Source organism: Scomber japonicus, chromosome 6 (genome assembly GCF_027409825.1).
Source record: "Scomber japonicus isolate fScoJap1 chromosome 6, fScoJap1.pri, whole genome shotgun sequence".
Lineage (NCBI taxonomy): Eukaryota > Metazoa > Chordata > Actinopteri > Scombriformes > Scombridae > Scomber > Scomber japonicus.
In genome coordinates this window covers 3,556,059-3,573,962 of record NC_070583.1, presented here as the reverse complement: position 1 = coordinate 3,573,962, position 17,904 = coordinate 3,556,059, and the positions used below count along the sequence as shown (strand labels likewise).

Genomic DNA, 17,904 nt, shown 5'->3' with positions numbered 1-17,904 from the left:
TACTGCACAGTAATGATGACATCTTATTTACTGTAATAGTTTTATCTCATAAACATGAATGAACTACTAGTGTTTGTTCATTCAACAGTGGAGAAGAAATGATAATCTTTGCTTAGAGGTTCAACTCCAGCAAACACCATGCTGCATCAAAACATTCTGATTCTATATATGACAACATGTAATAACACTAGTATGTTTAAACTGCGTCTGTATTTGTGACACCTACGTCATTCACTTCTTACTGTTCTGACAGCTCAAACAACCTTTTATTTAGTCTAATAAATATTTAAAAAACAAACACAAAAACCAAGATAAATGTTATTTTAATAATAAAAAGTGTGTAGTCGAGCAGCTGACTGCGGCCCAGCAGTAATGAAGCTAACATTACACACATGTTACACACTGTAACATGAGCAGCAGTGGAGTGACTTGTTAGGTTGCAGGGTTAGCTAGCTAAACACTATGTTAGTCAGTTTTAGCCTCATAGCTTCACATTTTCTCTCTCAAGCCTTATCTGCTGTTAGGTAAGTTGTGAACATATCGGTCCTGAACCCGGCTCCTCATGCTAGTTAGCTTATAGTAACTTTAGTACATGTTAGCTACCGCATTGATACAATACTGCTGACTATTAGTTGAATGAGTTTTAGTAAGAAGAGTTATCGTCTTACAAGTGGAGTCAGAGTTGTGAACAGTTCCACGCTGAAAGCTTTAGTCCGCTCCTCCACTGTAAGTCTCCGGTGTGAGCTTTGTTACAGCACACAGTACAGTACTGTACAAGTTACAACCCTGCGGCTCTGAGCCTTACGGAACTTGACGTGGCAGTCAGTGAGGAGCTCCTCCAGTCCCAGCAGCCTGCCTGACATGATCAAAACACACACACTTCCGGTCACTTCCTCCAACATAAAACACTACATGAAGCTCTGCCTCAATAAAACTAGTAGCCGTGTGGCTCACTGCTGTGTTTTGAATAGTTTCTAGACGACTACGAAGCTCCATGACACAGAGGAGTAAAATATATCACGCTCTGACCATAGACTGGCTCTGACACACAATATGTGTCAGTACATGAGTTCATTGTTTCGATTGAGACTACCTGCCGCTGCCGTAAAATGCGCTAGCTCCTACTGTCCAAATATGAGATTTGTTTACAAGTAGAAAAATATAGAAAAAACGTCAGCCTTATCCTTCAAAAAGACAACAACTTAGTTGAAAAATACACAATCTATTTGTATTTGATTTATTAAAGAACAAGATACACACACACACACACACACACACACACACAGTGGCGCAAAAAGTGGGTATGCACTATATGCGGCGCATAGGGGCGCCACAATGGAGGGGGCGCCAAAGCGATGGGGGTAAAATTATTTCGAGTCTGCATTTTCTGTATTTAACAGCGTTTGTGCATGTGTAGTAAATGATATGATCAATAACAGAGGCACGTCACTGATTAGGCGCCCCTCCGCCTCCCTCCCCTGCCCCTCCGATAATCGCCTCCCCTCCGGGTAGAGAGGTGAAGGCACCGGAGCGCCTCCACACTATGCGCGCCCCCTCGAGCACGCGCTAGAGCAGGAGTGTTTTCATTTGATGACAGCAGGACCTAATGACATGGAGAGACAGAAAATAAAGCTCTCGGGGGCACAAAACAGAAAACAGAAAACGGAAGAGGGAGAAAGAGAAAGATTTTGCAGGGATGAAAAAAAGCTTTTCAAAGTGGTTGAAAGACAGTAGGTAAGTTATGTCAGTGTATCAAGAGGAGGCTTGTAAACATTCAGGTTAGCTAAAGCTACTACTAGTAAAACAACAGGTTACTGTTGTCTGATCAGTATTTACAATATAACAGATCATGACAAGAAAAATAAAGGAACTGATTTGTGGTTATTTTGTTGTTCAGACAGTTATCTTTTTTTTAACTAGATGGTGAATCATAAAACAGATCAATTATAGAACTTGGGATACACTTGAGTTTAATGTCTTCACTCGGATATAACACTACAGTGCTGTTGTGATGTATCTGATAAGTCAGATCAGATGCAGCGTCCAATCAGTAACTGATATCCAATAAGGACAGGGTTAGGGTTAGGTCCATGTGGTTTGACTGCTTGCTGTATTTTTGAAACCTCCTTAACACAAAGTTCATGTCATTCAGGTGTGAGGATGGAGAGAAAGACTCAGGACACACATCTGAGCTCGCGATGCTCACTAGGGGCACTATCGTAAATCTCATGACTGTGATGTCGTCTTAACCCTTAAAGGGGCATTTCACTCAAATCATACAAATAATACAAACACAAATAATACTAATACAATAACATAAAGTGACTGAAATTACAGCTGGGTTACATAACCATTAAAAAAAAATTCAGGCGGGGGTGCCGGGGGGGCGCCTGCAATGTATCTGCATACCCCTCAGAAAGTAGGTAGTTGCGCCCCTGCACACACACACACACACACGCATGCACACACACACACATACGCACACACACATAGACTCAGTAATTTCCTAAAACAGCTGGTCACTGTAATTAAATGTAATTGCATTTGTTATGGACCGTTTTTAATATTGGTTTAATTCACATTTGGTGCTCCAGTGGCAGCAGGGACGGTTTATGTGGGATTGAGTCAGAATAAACTACAGTGTGTGTGTGTGTGTGTGTGTGTGTGTGTGTGTGTGTGTGTGTGTGTGTGTGTGTGTGTTCATGGTGATGAAGGAACACATCACCCATTACAGCACTGTGGCTCATTTAATTATTTTAGGATCACAATGGAGCTAGGCTGTATCAGAGATAAGACATAAGATACACACACAGTAGGCTACTTGTAAGAAGTCATTACTGGTTTGGGACTGACCATGAGTTTTGTAGACTATAAGAAAAATGTCAAAATATATAGAATGTAAAAAGACATGCCCAAATGTCATAGATCAGTTTACCCCAGTACATCCTGGTTCAACATGATCTTTCCTGACAGGTAATCATGACGGTTGTTGCCTCTGGTGTTGAGAGCTGTTCTGATTCAGTGTTCACCCTTGTGTCTATTTCCCACAAGCTGTCTCCCACAGAACACAATTGGCAATGGAGAAATGCTGGCTGTGAAATTAGCTTTGGAGGAGGTAAGCTAAAGGGGCGGGAATAGCTATGTTTAGTTCAGAAACACCACAAAACCCAAGAAGACATTCACACAGCCAAGAAAGTAAACTTCTGGCAGTCAAGGTGTTTTTTTCTCACCACTTTAGTTTAACACTGTCCTACAGCATAGGTGCCAAAAAACATGAAGCCAGGTGTATGCTGAAGACAGTACTGAAACTCCAAAGACTATCCTTCTTCAGTCCTGGATAGTGGTAACTGTCTCTATAGGGCCATATAGAAAAAGGTAAAGGCTTCTTGTCCATCATTCCATCCTGGCTGGACCTACACCTGTCCTGCTAACCAGAAAAATGATGTAGACCCCTGTCCCTTCAGTGAGGACACCTTCTTGCTTCACCTATCACCCAGGTTCCACCAACAACCTGGCCCTCCTTAAACAACACTGTTTGTCATGTATAGTAATGGAGACCAATATCAGGTCATTTGTAGCAGCCTGTTAAGTCACTGCTCAGCATAAGCCCTCTTGTTGAGCCCCTTCTGGTGTACCATGACCTCTTTCTATCCTATGGTCAACCCTTTCCTTCCCTTATATGTCACACACTGGGTATCATCACCAGTCTTCCTCCCTTCCTGTAAACATTAAAATACAACTCCTGAACCCATTTGTCTCAAAGTGTTCCACATTCTTACAGTACCTTTATAATGTTTTGACTGCATTCGCTCATGTATAAACATAGATCCATCGTTACCAGCCACAGCCACAAAACTCAATATATCTGTCATTAGGGCCTGAGTACAAAGTGGCAGGGGTCCAACAGTCCCTGGAATGATGTACAAGGAACATATTGTTTGTGTAAAGATGATTATTATTAGGGTCCAAACTTGAAAATGCCATGGGCCCAGCAGTCACTGGTGTGAAGTGCAAGAAATCTATAGATTTTGTAAAGATTAATATTATTATTAGGACCCAAGTACAAAAGTGCCAGAGCCTAATGGTCCCTGATAAAGACTATATTATAAGGGCCTGTGCACTGTGTGGTGTGAAGGCCCTATTGTATTTTGAAGAATTATTATTATTAGCCCAAACTTGAAAGTGCCAGGGGTCTAATGATTGAATCTGTCTATAAATAACATAGAGCATACATGAACAAGTATTAGGTGTTATATAGTGCCACATTGTGAACACAGGAAGTGATAATTATCTGCTATTGCTAACATGACAGGCCAGCACCCTCCTGGTCTGGGTTTAATCTGTTCATTTAAAGACCGTGTAAAGTGAAATCAGACATTTTCTTCTAAACACATTAAATAGGTCATAAATGTATTTCTAAAAAAGGTGTAAAAAGCATTTCAACCATTTAGATTTGAATTGTGGAGCTAGGCTTCACAAACTGTGTTTCCAGATTTCTGTGTCAGGATTTAGTAGGCGGGTCTGAAATCAGGGCCGCGTTACGTAACGCGGCCCTGATTATCATAAACCCGCCCCTGCTGCTGCTGCAGTATAAATACATTCAGCGCATTAGCCTCAGTCGTTTTCCAGCTCGCTCTCGCGTTTTGGATAGCATCAATTACAGTAATTTTCAGCTAGCTAACTAGTCATGACGCCTCCTCGTGTGTGCATCTTCACTGGAAGTCTGGATTTTTGAGCAGTCCGTTGTGTCTGGTTAGAGGTGCCGCACCGACCGCCTCCCTCCCCGGCTTACGTCCTCTCGTCCCGCCGGTGCTACTGGCATTACGTGCCCGCCACCGACCGTCCCCCTCCCCGGCTTACGTCCCCTGTCCCGCCGGCAGCAGGTGCTACTGGCATTACGTGCCCGCCACCGACCGTCTCCCTCCCCGGCTTACATCCTCCCATCCCGCCGGCAGCAGGTGCCTATATCACCGCCACCAGCCCGCCACCGACCGTCTCCCTCACCGCTTACATCCTCCCATCCCGCCGACAGCAGGTGCCATCATCACCGCCACCGGCATTATGTGCCCGTCAGAGAGTGTAAGTAACGTTATGTGCTTATAAGTTATAATACTGTACATTTAGGCAATTAAATGCATTTTGCTGAATGTGCAAATCCTGAAAGTGATTTTAAATCATGCACCCTGTCATGCCCGTGTAATGTTAGCATGCATGTAATCGTGACATAATTTGGCCTTATTCCCTGAGCGTCATCCATCCGACAACACAATGATAACCGACAGGTAATATTTTATGTGCACCAATATAGCTATGACAAGGAATTATATGTAGACTGAGGTTTTACGTTTGTGTGTAATGTAAAACATGGACCGAGGGACACCTAAAATGAGCGTCAAAGTGGCTTCCGAGGTACCCACGAGGTATGTTGTGTGTATGTATGCAGTGTTCATGATGACAGCCTAATGTCTCTTTTCCTTATTCCTGTTTTCTTTTCCCATGTACAGGTCTCAGTGTCTTCCTCCAGCATATCTGGCAGCCACTGTTCCTGTGACTTACCTTGTGCCTAGACTTGGGCGGTATATATATTTTTTTCAAGCCTTCATAGCTTCCAGACATTTACCTTAGTGTATGGTATTTATTACACATTTCTGGAGACTAATTTCCGTGGTGACTAAAACATTTGAAATTAAACCACTATAACAGTATGAAGCACTCAGAAAGCACCTTGGTATACTGCAACACCTTTATACCGCCCAAGCCTACTCCTGCCTCAGCCAATCTCAGGACCAGAGCTCCACCAGCCTCCATTGTAAAAGAAGTAAGTTGTGACACACACAAATATATCATTACTCAATAATACATTTATTTTACATTGGACACATTTTATAAACAAATAACAATATAAGCAAGCAATAAACTATAAATAATAAAACAATCTAAAGGGGAGGTTTAAAACCTGTGTATTCCCCATCTTCATCAGGGTACTCCTGATGAATGCGGAGGACAACACAGGAGGGGATGACAACCCGGTTGTCCTTTCCCAGGTATCCCCAGCACCAGGACACAAAACTCCTGTAGGCCAGATAGCGAGCACGCCTGTAATAAAAAATGTAGAAAAATACTTTGATTTATATTTTTATGTATGTTTCTTTTTGGTATGTTGTCCTCTGTGTAATCAAATTTGACACTGGAGCTGTCTTTCACAAAACATTATTGACATGTGTTGTCTTTTAGAAGAACCTATCCCAAAGCAAACTGAACTTATTTGTTTGATTGATGTAATAAACAAAAGCCTTTCCCTCCACATTTTTTGTCATGTCTTACAGATTGGGACCTCAGAAGATGAGTTTGATTCATCAACCTGCAGTCTACCTCATCATATTGGCTAAATGGATGGACAAGAAAATGGACAGCAGTTTTTTTATTCCAAAGAATTTCCACGACCACACAGCTACATTTTCAGAATTAATAATAATAATAAACCTATGATTGCTTGTATAAATGTCCAATCATGTGCATTCAGTTTATACATCTATATATCAAGGTGATGTACATGTTGGTTGATTTACTATGTAGTGAAAAACAGCTAAAGAATGAACCAGTATTTATCTGTCCAACATGAGAGTTTATATATAGCTCAGGAAGATGTAGGATTAAAATGGATACAGTCAAGCATCACTCATGTGCTTTAAGTGTAAATGAAATACACTGTATACATTAGTTAACTATAATATGATTGTATAAATGATGTAAGTTTATTCCCGGGTACTAAACCTTACCTCTCTTTGAAATGCATGTCATTTGATCAACACAAGTGTAATTTATAAATATCCGAAATCAGTAAAACAATTATTATATTGTCTACGTTACCCAAATCTTTCCTTTTCCGCCAGTGGTCCATGATCTGCCTGATAAATGTTTAGGGCATTCTGCAGGGAGTAGGGGTTCTTCAGCCAAGCCTGGATGAAGAGTCATGCAGCGTGGCTCTTCAGGCAGCTCTCCACATCTACTCTGAACCTATAAGAATGTGTAATAGGTGTTTTAGTGCTAGACATCTAGTATGCTGCTGCATATGTATTAATTATTTGAATTATTATTGTGAAAAACAGTTTTCATTTACATACAGCATTCAGCTCCTTGCAGCAGACATGTTCAACCTCTGTGGGCATTGTTCTGCATTCTCCACATGTGCACCTGCACAAGTACATTTTTAATCACAGTGTGACAAATGTTAACCATTTCAGTTGTCAGTTCAGTATGAAGCCTGGTAAAGCAAAATGACCTAATCAGTTGAAGCATATTGTCTTATTCAGCCTGTGTGATGTAATGATGACATTCAGCAATCCACAAATTAATCAGAAGACACAAGTAAGTAACTGACTAAGTGAAACTGGCTAGTGTTATATTTTACTTTTTTGTAGTCTAATTAGTTACTTAATGCGTTTCCCCACATTTGTTGAATAATGTGATCTGAAAAAACGAGTAAACTGCCTCCTTTCAAAGCTGGACAAACTGAATTTACTTGGGTTTACCACCCACTACACTCTAAAACAAATACTAGTACTACCTTTATTAGGTATAAACAAAAGGAGTAATTAAATTAACGAAACAGTAATAAAAGTCAAGTGTTGTTTAATCTGTGAACAGACAAAACAATCACAATTCTTCATTACATGAAACCCTAAAGTTTTTGCTAGGCTATAATAGTCAGTGGGAGCGTAACTCGGTTGCTAGCTTGGCGGCTAACTCGGCTAACTGTAGACTCCCATAGTCAGTAATACATATTGCTAACTTGCATAAATAGGAGAAATACATTACCATTCTGTTGCAGACTGTGAGGCACGAGATTGTGCATGTTCATTGTCTGACTCCGAGTCAGTATCTGGCTCTGATGGCTCAAACATGTAGGGCTGGGCCACTGCAATGCTGTTGTTAGCGCTAGCGTCCATTGCTACTGTTGCTATGTTACACGGAGGCAGCCCCCTTCCGCTCGTGGGTGTGTTTCCAGCGCCTTCAGCAGACACGCCCCCAGCGTTTGGCAGCACAGAGAAGTGCTTGATTTTTCATGATTTTAAAAGATAATTTTACATACTTAGACAATTTTTCTAGCATTCAAATTTGGAAGGATGGTTAATAACACATCTGTCTGTGATGTGACTAACTCAGAACACAAATATATTTTCACTTTACACGGTCTTTAAATCCATGATTAATCTTGGCCATACACAAACACTTAGACAGATATTTTTGATTGGTGTATTTTTATAATCTTATCATATGTGTTTTTATGTAAAACCTTAATACAAAAAGTAATTGTTGCTGTCAGAAAATGAAAATGAGTTAAAAATACAATATATTGCCTCTGAAGGTTTAAGGCCTATATCTCAAAATTGTATGTACGTATACAGTATATACAAACGTACTTTACATTCCAGCATTGCCTTTACTCACGCATAGAAACACATAAAACACAGTTGTGACATTATCATACACTATTCCCCAGTTAAAAGTCATTATCATTAATAAACTCATTATCCGTGTTCCCTTGCTTTGACATACTTAAATCGCTGTAGTTGTTTTGCTATTTAGTCTGTAGCTTATGTTGGAATTTGACGCCAGGTATTTTATTAAATTGATTTAAACAGTTTGTTATTTAATGCTTTTCAGTATTGGGCCTTCAGAGCAGCAGCAGCAGCCATTGGCTCCACGCGGTGTCAATCAAGGAGATTACATGTACGTCATTGCGGGGCGGTTGGCGATTGGTTGGCTGCTATGCATAATCTCACCGCCGAGTAGCTCAGGTTTTGTTCACCATGTTGGATCAACTGCTCATCTTAGTTGCCTTGTGACCAATAGTTTTATCACGCCAGTGGCAACGAAGCGTCGTGGGCCCAAAGTGTAGAGGTACACCCGGGTCGCTTCCTCTTCCTGAGCGGACAGCGGGGCTCACCGAGGCGGAGACGGCAGCAAGGAACGACTACTGTTTTGATTGGGAGACATGGACACCCATTAGCTAGCACCAAGCTGTCAGGTTCAATACTACTGTCTTCTCTCAGGACAATTCAACCCGCATTTAAATGATTGAACTTTTCTCTCTGCATTGTTACTAGTTGTCCTGGATGTGTACTTATGAGCCGCAGGAGGACACTGTGAAACATACTGAAGGCAAGGCTGTCGATGGGTGAAAGAAGTTGGCTGCCAGCCTTCTGCAAGAATTTCTCTTCTCATTTTTGAGTCATGGTCGAAGCTTCGTCTCGCTGTCAAACTGATGGTGGTGTGTGTGCAGGCGCCGCTGCTGGGATCTGTGTAATATGTGATTGAAGTGGACGGCCGAGGCCTGGGCCCGCTGTTGTATTGTGGCCTGGGCTAGGATACACCTCCTCTGCACCGGATCAGCAGCGTTAATTACGGCTCGGAGATTACCCCTGTTTACGGAGTAGCGATTTGGCCTGCGTACACCTCTGAAGGAGGATTCAGTCTGGAATAATAAATGCGATTTCCAAGCCGTGTGGAGCCCCTGTGGTGGGAACAGCATCGGCGCTGGACAGGAACGTGTGGAAAACTTGGACACTTTTAAAAGATGAATGCTCTGCTTCCCATGTGACATGCTTTAGATCACGCTGTTCTATCAAGACGGGGAAGCTGAGTTTCACAAGGAGGGAGGGGGGGGCACCTCTATCATGAGGAACATTTAGGGCCACCGACTTTTTAATTTATTGAGGGGGGTGCGGGTTATTTTCTGTTCTATATTTTGATTTGTCATTGTTAGTAGTGACACTGTTAGGGCTGCACAGATAGTTAGACTTGGGCAGTCATTGCTGTACATGCTCATGATATGATTTCCGTTATCAGCCCCGGGGTACAGTAGCCTAATGGTGTGCAAGCAAGAAAATTAATTTAGAGGAAGTGGGTCAGATCCTTGTTGGCATTATGACAAGAGGCACGCCAGAATGCTTTCTCTCCCCATAGATTTGCAGTAACAGATGTTGGATCATTTAAACCCCAAATCTGTTTTCTCTATGTTTTCTATAAGTTTCATTACTCGCAGTGTTGCAGCCTGGTAGCCATTATCACTTTTAGAAGAAGGTCCTGAAAGGAGGCATTTTAGCACCGTTGAATGGCTCTTTGTGGCACAACGGCTTCAAATGCTACAAAAATGATGGCTGCTTATAACGGTGGCTCCTCAGCAGTGGCTGCCCATCATCCGCATCACCACCACCAGCTCCAGCACCTTCCTCCTCCCCACATGCACCACCACCACCACGCGGGTCAGCATCATTTGCAGCACCCGGGCTCCGCCGCCGCCGTGCACTCTGTGCAGCAACACACCTCCACTGCTGCAGCTGCGGCTGTGATGCTCAACCCCGGCCAGCAGCAGCCCTATTTCCCCTCTCCTGCCCCCGGACAGGCCCCCGGGCCGGCGGCGGCTGCGGCTCCAGCCCAGGTTCAAGCTGCTGCTGTCAAAGCTCACCACCACCACCATCACCACCAGCAGCAGCAGCATCAGCAGCAGCAGCAACACACGCACCACCTACCACAACAGCTGGACATTGAGCCTGACAGGCCCATCGGCTATGGAGCGTTTGGTGTTGTCTGGTAAGTGCACTGCTCTCCGCTTGTTGACCCGCTTTACTGGAAGTTTGATGTCCTCGTATCTTACATGTCACTGGCTTTTAAATGTGTTATGCCTACCTCCAAAACATCCACTAGTTTTATTAATAATATATGAAACTCAACTTTTAAAAGTGACTACAGTTTGTGCTGTGGGGTTTGTTGGTTCCATTATTGTTGTTACTGCTCAGAGTAAATCAGTTGACAACAAGCTCTCATCATGTTTACTCTGATGTAGTGTTTAGATTAAGCAAATGTCTGCCTGACTTTTAATTTGAATACTTTAGCAGATTGAATGGAAACCCATACAAAACATGACCAACAACCTAAATATGCAGCTAGCATTGTACTGACTCTACCGTTTAATGCTGTTGACCAGACTGTAATCTAATGTACATCATATGTAGTCAACGGGATAAAACATCCAGAAACACTGCTTTGAACTAACTGCCTGCATATCCCATATCCCAATTATGTGGCTTTGTATCTTGGTAACACACTACATTCTATGTGTGTGTGTGTGTGTGTGTGTGTGTGTGTGTGTGTGTGTGTGTGTGTGTTGTTGTTGTTGTTGTTGTTGTTGTTGTGGATCTGGATCATGAAGGAAATTGAACTTAGTTGAACTGGCTCTCTTTGTGCTACCAGGCCTCACTGAGCCTGACATTAGAGTATATTCAACACTAATACCAGTTTTAGAAACAGCTGAGATACTACTTAAATGCTGGATTGGGTATTGTTGAGTATGCAACATCATTCACTGATCTAATATCATGTTTAATGAATAAACTGAGTAGTTTCACACCTGGATAAAGTGGCACTTTTACCCCAAATCAGTTCTTCTTCACTGCTCCAAAACAGCCGCCTACACAGCTGTGAAGAAGCCCTGATCTCCAGTAAACTGTGTAATGTTAGTGTTTTGGTAATATTTTACACTGAGAAGTCCCACCAGTAAAAAGGCAACTTGTACAGTATGCAGTGCTTTAGTTTGGAGGGGTGACACTAGTGTTGCCAGTTTCAGCACCAGCTACCATGTAAAGCATTTGAAGACATCACGCAAAAACTGCCAATCATATTGCATTAGTAGTATAAAGCTGTCATTTTATTGATTTCTTTTTGAAGTGGTATCAGTACTTGGTATTGGCTGATGTAAGTTCAGGTATGAACGTGTGACTAAGGTTGGGCTGATGGGTCATTGACCACCTCTACCATCATAACATTGTGATTTAAAAGTAGTGTAAGTGGTACCTGCATCTATTCCTTAAAGGATCTTGAGTAACACATTAGTTTAGAAAACATCTAATATACAAATAAACAACAAAGTGAGGGGGAGTGGACTGCTCCACTGTGTTATTAACATCATGTCTCCAGCAGTGGAGAGCAGCCTGTCTGCTGTACTATTGGCTCGGAGCAAAGTCATCACTGTCCAGCATGCTGAGCAGGTGCAGGGTTGTTGAGGTGAGACAGACTTGTGGTTGTATGCTAGTGTGTGTTGGTCAGCTGCTCTCATGAATTACTTTTGGAGTCTGCTGCTCCACTCTGTTAACATTAGTTTCTGAGTGATGGTGTAGAAAGTTCACAGTATACAAAGATAATGATTTAGTCATTAAATCAAAATATGCTTTTGTGTGTGTGTGTGTGTGTGTGTGTGTGTGTGTGTGTGTGTGTGAGACTGTCCAGGTGCTGCGCTGCCCTCAACAGTTGAGTTCCTTATTTTTCACTCTGTCAACATCCTGTTATTAACTAATCATTTGAAAACAGTTTTGACATTTGTGAATGGATGCAGAATCATGTACATCTGTATCATGATGTATTTAACACTGGGTGTGTGTGTGTTTCACATTCCAGCTCCAACGTGGTTTTGTTCTGTCTTCACACAGCATCCTACTCCACCAGGAGTAAACCACCCACCCTTTAAATTAAGTTGTACTGTTAATACAGTAATTACAGCAGCGTAGTCAAAGCCAAACAGTGTGTTTAAGCTAGCATAATTACTGCATTATTAAGTAAAAGGCCTTTTTTGTTGACTTGCTCAGATTTAGTTTATATGGTTATTTTGCTAGATTTTTGTGCTTGTTCTATGGGTCAGTAGGCTATATAGCTGCTATGTGGCTGCTCTATGCTGTTTCTGTGTCCCACTTCCTGTCCAGCTCAATCTGCTCTGTGGAGCTTGACGCCACTTCTGTTGAAAATAGACTTGGCGCGTGTGTCTAGTGCAGCAGAGCAGAGCAGAGAGCCGCTGAAACGCTTGTGAAACTCACAGCAGTGGGATCACATCTCTGACTAGAGCAGCAGTGATCAGCTCTGGTGGCTGCCAAACTCTCATCCAGTGGGATCAAGCCATAAGCATGGATTTTTTCCCCCCAACCTTTAGTGTGTTGGAAAGTAATAATTTGATGTATTAATTTTTCTCCTGATGAACATAGTAAAGGTTATAGAAACATTGTCAGAACAGAGAGCAGAGGAGCAGACATGATGAGCTCTGTGTTGCATTTATAAAGACCAGTGAAAAAAGCAGAGAGAGAGAGAACAAGCCTTGTGCGTCTCTTTTTGAAGCTTCGGTGACGTCAGTAGCTGGAAGTGAAGTTGGGTGTCTCTCAGCCAAGGGGTTACCCGGGTTAGGATAACAGGGGGGCAAAGCCTGAGGCCCAACATCAGGTAATGATTTGTTTAACTGAGCTGGAACAGTATATTAACTCTGACTGGGTTTGGGTTAGACTGAGTTTCAATTAAACCTTTTAAAAGAACACAGTAACATATTTAATACAGTGTGTAGCTGCTCATCACACTTCAATATCAGTTTGTTCTGTAAATACTGAAACATTTAAACCTCCTTAAGGAGCACTTACACCCGGGACACTCCCTGTTCAGCACCCTTCCATCAGGCAGGCTGACAACCATCCGAACCACAACCAACAGACTCAAAAACAGCTTCTTTCCAAGAGCTGTGGATTCTCCTCAAACATAAACATAAACATAAACACACACACACACACACACACTACTCTCATAAAAACACACATACATTCACCTGATGAACAGTACAAGTGCTAGAGTTAGATGGACAAATGCAAACCTGAACATTATTATTATCCTTATTACTTTTATTTTTATTATTCATTTATTATTGTGTTACTTATCTGTGCATTATCTATTACTTTAACCTTTATTTATGCCCCCCTTTTATGCTGATTTTGTTTTGGTGCTACAAACGAAATTTTATTGTGTTTTATACAGTGATGGGAATAACGCCGTTTAAATAAATGGCGTTACTAACGGCGTTACTTTTTCCAGTAACGGGTAATGTAACTAATTACTATTTCCATCGTTACAACGCTGTTACCTTACTTAATTAAATGAGGCACGTTACAACCTGAAGCTAATCTACTCAGTGAACCTTCTCATCCAACTTTGCTCTCAGCCACAAAAGCTGCAAAGCCTTTTTTTTTTTGTTTTAGTTTTTTTGGAGAGGGGAACGGGAGAAGGGAGGGGCGGGACAACCGTGATGATGATTGGTTAAGGCAGAGTAAGATTTCATGGTAAGCCAATCAGAGGCAGTGTTTACACACACACACACACACACACACACACACACACATGCACACAGTAGCCTCACACACAAACTAGCAGAAGCTGCAGTGATGGCGAGTTCGGAGGAAAAGGTTGTGTTTTTAAACTGGAAGTACAGACACTACTTTAATCTCCTTGAGGTAAAAGGCAGGAACATACATGTGAAATGTACATTATGTATCAGAGCGAAGTATTTGTCCACGTCCGTTACAAGCAACTCTAACCTAATGAAGCATCTCTCATCGGCACACACCACTACAAAACTTGTGGCCAAAAACACAGACATATTTATACTTTTTTTAAAAAAATATTATTTTTTAAAGTAACGCAATAGTTACTTTCCCTGGCAACTAGTTACTTTTATAGTGGAGTAATTCAGTTACTAACTCAGTTACTTTTTGGGAGAAGTAATGTAACTATAACTAATTACTTTTTAAAAGTAACGTGCCCAACACTGGTTTTATATGCAATGACAATAAATAAATATCTATATCTATCTACATCACAGCAACTAATGTCTGAAATATTTCTGATCACACAATCATTTTTCCATACATCCGTACATTATACATCATACAGCATTAACAGGTCATCAATTTATTTTCATTAGCTGTCAAAACAGCTGAAGCTCGCAGCACATGCTTGACACTTTGTTTCTAGGACGTTATAGTTCGTAAATTATGTTTAAAGTTATAGTTATGTGACCATATCCAGATTCAACCTCTCTCTGTATTTAACTTGTGAATATGACACACTGGTGTATAAGACCCACCCCACTTCTTATACACCGGTCTTTACGGTAGCTATCATGACAGACCCAGTGATTGTCTGATCTCTACAAGTGTCAGCTGCTGCTCTTTATTACTGCACTTAAACACACAGCGTGCTGCTTTTGTCCCTGTCAGGAGTAGGGTTGCAAAATTCCGGGAATTTTCAAACTTGGAAACTTTCCATGGGAATTAACGGGAATTAACAGGAATTAACGGGAATAAACTGGGAATTTACTAAACTGAAGGTATGTTCTTATTAGGGAACTTAAATATAGTTGTGTAAAATAATATGTTAGCATAATCCTGACTAAAACAACCAGATATCATGCAGTACAGTTGAATATCTATGCTATCACATACTCACATAGCACACTGTTTACTGCAGGGCTACTGAGGCCACGCCCCCTACATGCACTGTGCATTCCTCCATCACATGCACAGATGATTTCTACAATCCTAGACCACACTTTTGAGCCCAGATCACACAACTTGAAGCCAGACTTTTGAGCCTGTGGTTTTGATGACATTATATGGGAATATATTTAGGGATATTTTTATGTGTAAGTGCTATATTTAGCCTTATGGTGGAAAAAATAAAACTGGTCAAAACCAAATAAACCACAATTTATACAGTAAATATCACTTTAACAGACAGGAGTGGAACTTTGATGTTACTAGTTATATCATTTGCACCTAAGTAAATAACAATAACTAATAGTTTTAAAAACATCTTGTATATTTGGATTTTATGAGTTGTATCTCCACCAGGATACATTAGACACATCCCCCTCAGGGATGTGTAGCTTCACAGACACATTGTTGTATTTTTTCAGAGTTGTGTGTGAAACTATTAAGAATAATAACATTTAATAACATTTTAGTTTTTTAATATTAAATTATAAATAATTGTATAATTTAATATAACTTCAACAGCTCAGGGACATCAAGCGACATTGTGCACCTTTTTTTATCGTCAACTTGAAATAATGTTTTTTAATGAAGGGGTGGACTTTTTTTATCCAATTAATCAAATGATGATACCTTTCCACTAAATTACCCTCAGTTTCCATAAATTCCCATTTAATTCCCATAATTCCCATAATTCCCATGGAAAGTTTCCAATTTGGAATATTTCCAAATTTCCCAGTTTAACTTCCCATGGAAATTTACCAGAAACTTTCCGGAAATGTACCGGAAACTTTCCACCCATTTGCAACCCTAGTCAGGAGCCTGTAGAACCATGGCTCTGTTTCCAGTGAGCTGATTGGTCAGCACTCATGCCTGTTGACACACTTTAATGTGATCCTGTGAATGGCTGTTGTCATAATGTATCTACAGTATGAGCAGTAGTTATTGAGCAGCAGATGTGTAATGAGTTTCAGATGATTTAGACCGTGTCTATCACAATAACATGGTGTCTTTATAGAAAGAAGCGGTGCATGTGTTGTAGGCATCATGTGGGTGAATATAGCTGCAAGGAGCATCCATGTTGCCAAGGAAATGAGGGACATTTGGCAGAAAGATTAGGAAAATAATACAAAAGAAAAAAGGAGGGAAACAAAGAAAGAACGCATGAAGTGAAGTAAACAATGATGGAAATAATAGAGAGGAAAGGAATGAAGGATTTTTACTGTAAACAGATGACATTTACTGTTATTCACCAAAACACTATATATAACCCTAACCCTAACCCTAAAATATTTGCACATAGATGTGTTTTTACATTAAGTCAGACTGGGTGCCAGTTTGCCCCTGTGCCAGCTGTGGTACTGCACATAAAGTCCATTGCAGCCCTGGAGGTATTTTCCCCATAGAGCACCATTATAAAGAGACATCTTGAAACTTTAAACTGGTATAATATAAGTATGCATGTGCTGAGTGAGCAGCTTTTTATGGTGTCACACTTCTTAAAAATACATGAATGGTTTACATCCATATGTACTGGCTAGCAAGCTCCTCTCCTCCCTTCTCTGCCTCTTGTTGGCACTGTGCTGTTTCATTGCGTGATACTGCCACCAATGATGTGGATCAGTGCATGAATGTTCATCATGTCATCCACAGGCTCGTGCACGTATATATGGGTATTATGGTATCAACTTACAAACAAAGCAACATAAAAACATTGTTACACAGTGGTCAGAAACTCAACATGCTGCCTCATTAGTAAAATAAATGCACATTATATCCAGATGTGATCTTTTGGATGTTGTGCTGTCTTTAAAGTTAAGTTAAATTAGTTAATAAGTTAAATAAGTTATTAGTTAAAAAAGTAAAATGTGAGTGCTATGTTCGTCAGGTCTCAGAAATAGTGTCAGAGTGAGCGTTCTTTCTGTGTGTTTTTATTGCAGCTCTGTAGCTCTCCTGCTAGTTTAGCTGCTTCTTCAGTGAAAAACAGACAGATGACCACATGTTGCTGAACACCTTATGATACGCTTCTGCCTTGGAGACTATTTGTCTGTAAGTAGCCTAGTGTGTGTGGAGGGTTATCTGACACTTTTGTTATGTTGTAAACTTTTCTGTTTTATGGGATTCGTGCTGCTAGCTAGTATTTATAGCAATAGACTTTAGCTGCCTTATTTTTTGATGAGAATTGTGCATTTTTGTAATTAAGAGTGTGATACTTGCCATTTCTATTGATATGTTATTGTATACTGATTTATGTTCTTGTCTCTGTAATATTTCAGTTTTACAAAACAAAAGAGGAAACCAGTAAATACAAGAAAAGTCAATGTCGTTATTGGAGGACTCATTGTATGTTAACTGGCTGTCTAGCTTCGCACAGGACTACGCGCTGCAAGAGCAGTATAGATGTAACTTGTATCACTTGCTTTTTATCACCAGCTTTTCTGGACCTTTCAATTGCATTTCACAGGAAAAGTAGAGGTTAGTTAGTGAGTGAGTGGATCTTAAAGGGCCACTGCAGACAGTTTCTGTTTCTATTCAGTGTTCTCATGTA

General features: G+C 40.9%; 1 protein-coding gene across 1 annotated transcript in view; it reads left to right on the top strand.

Annotated features, from left to right (window-relative positions):
- The first annotated feature begins 8,923 nt into the window (after positions 1-8,923).
- nlk2 (nemo-like kinase, type 2) overlaps positions 8,924-17,904 on the top strand; it is a 34,005-nt gene continuing 25,024 nt past the window's right edge. Inside the window, exon 1 of the mRNA XM_053321337.1 lies at positions 8,924-10,596. Within this exon, the coding sequence (XP_053177312.1) occupies positions 10,118-10,596 (479 nt within the window). The 5' untranslated portion in view covers positions 8,924-10,117. The remainder of the gene's footprint in view (positions 10,597-17,904) is intronic.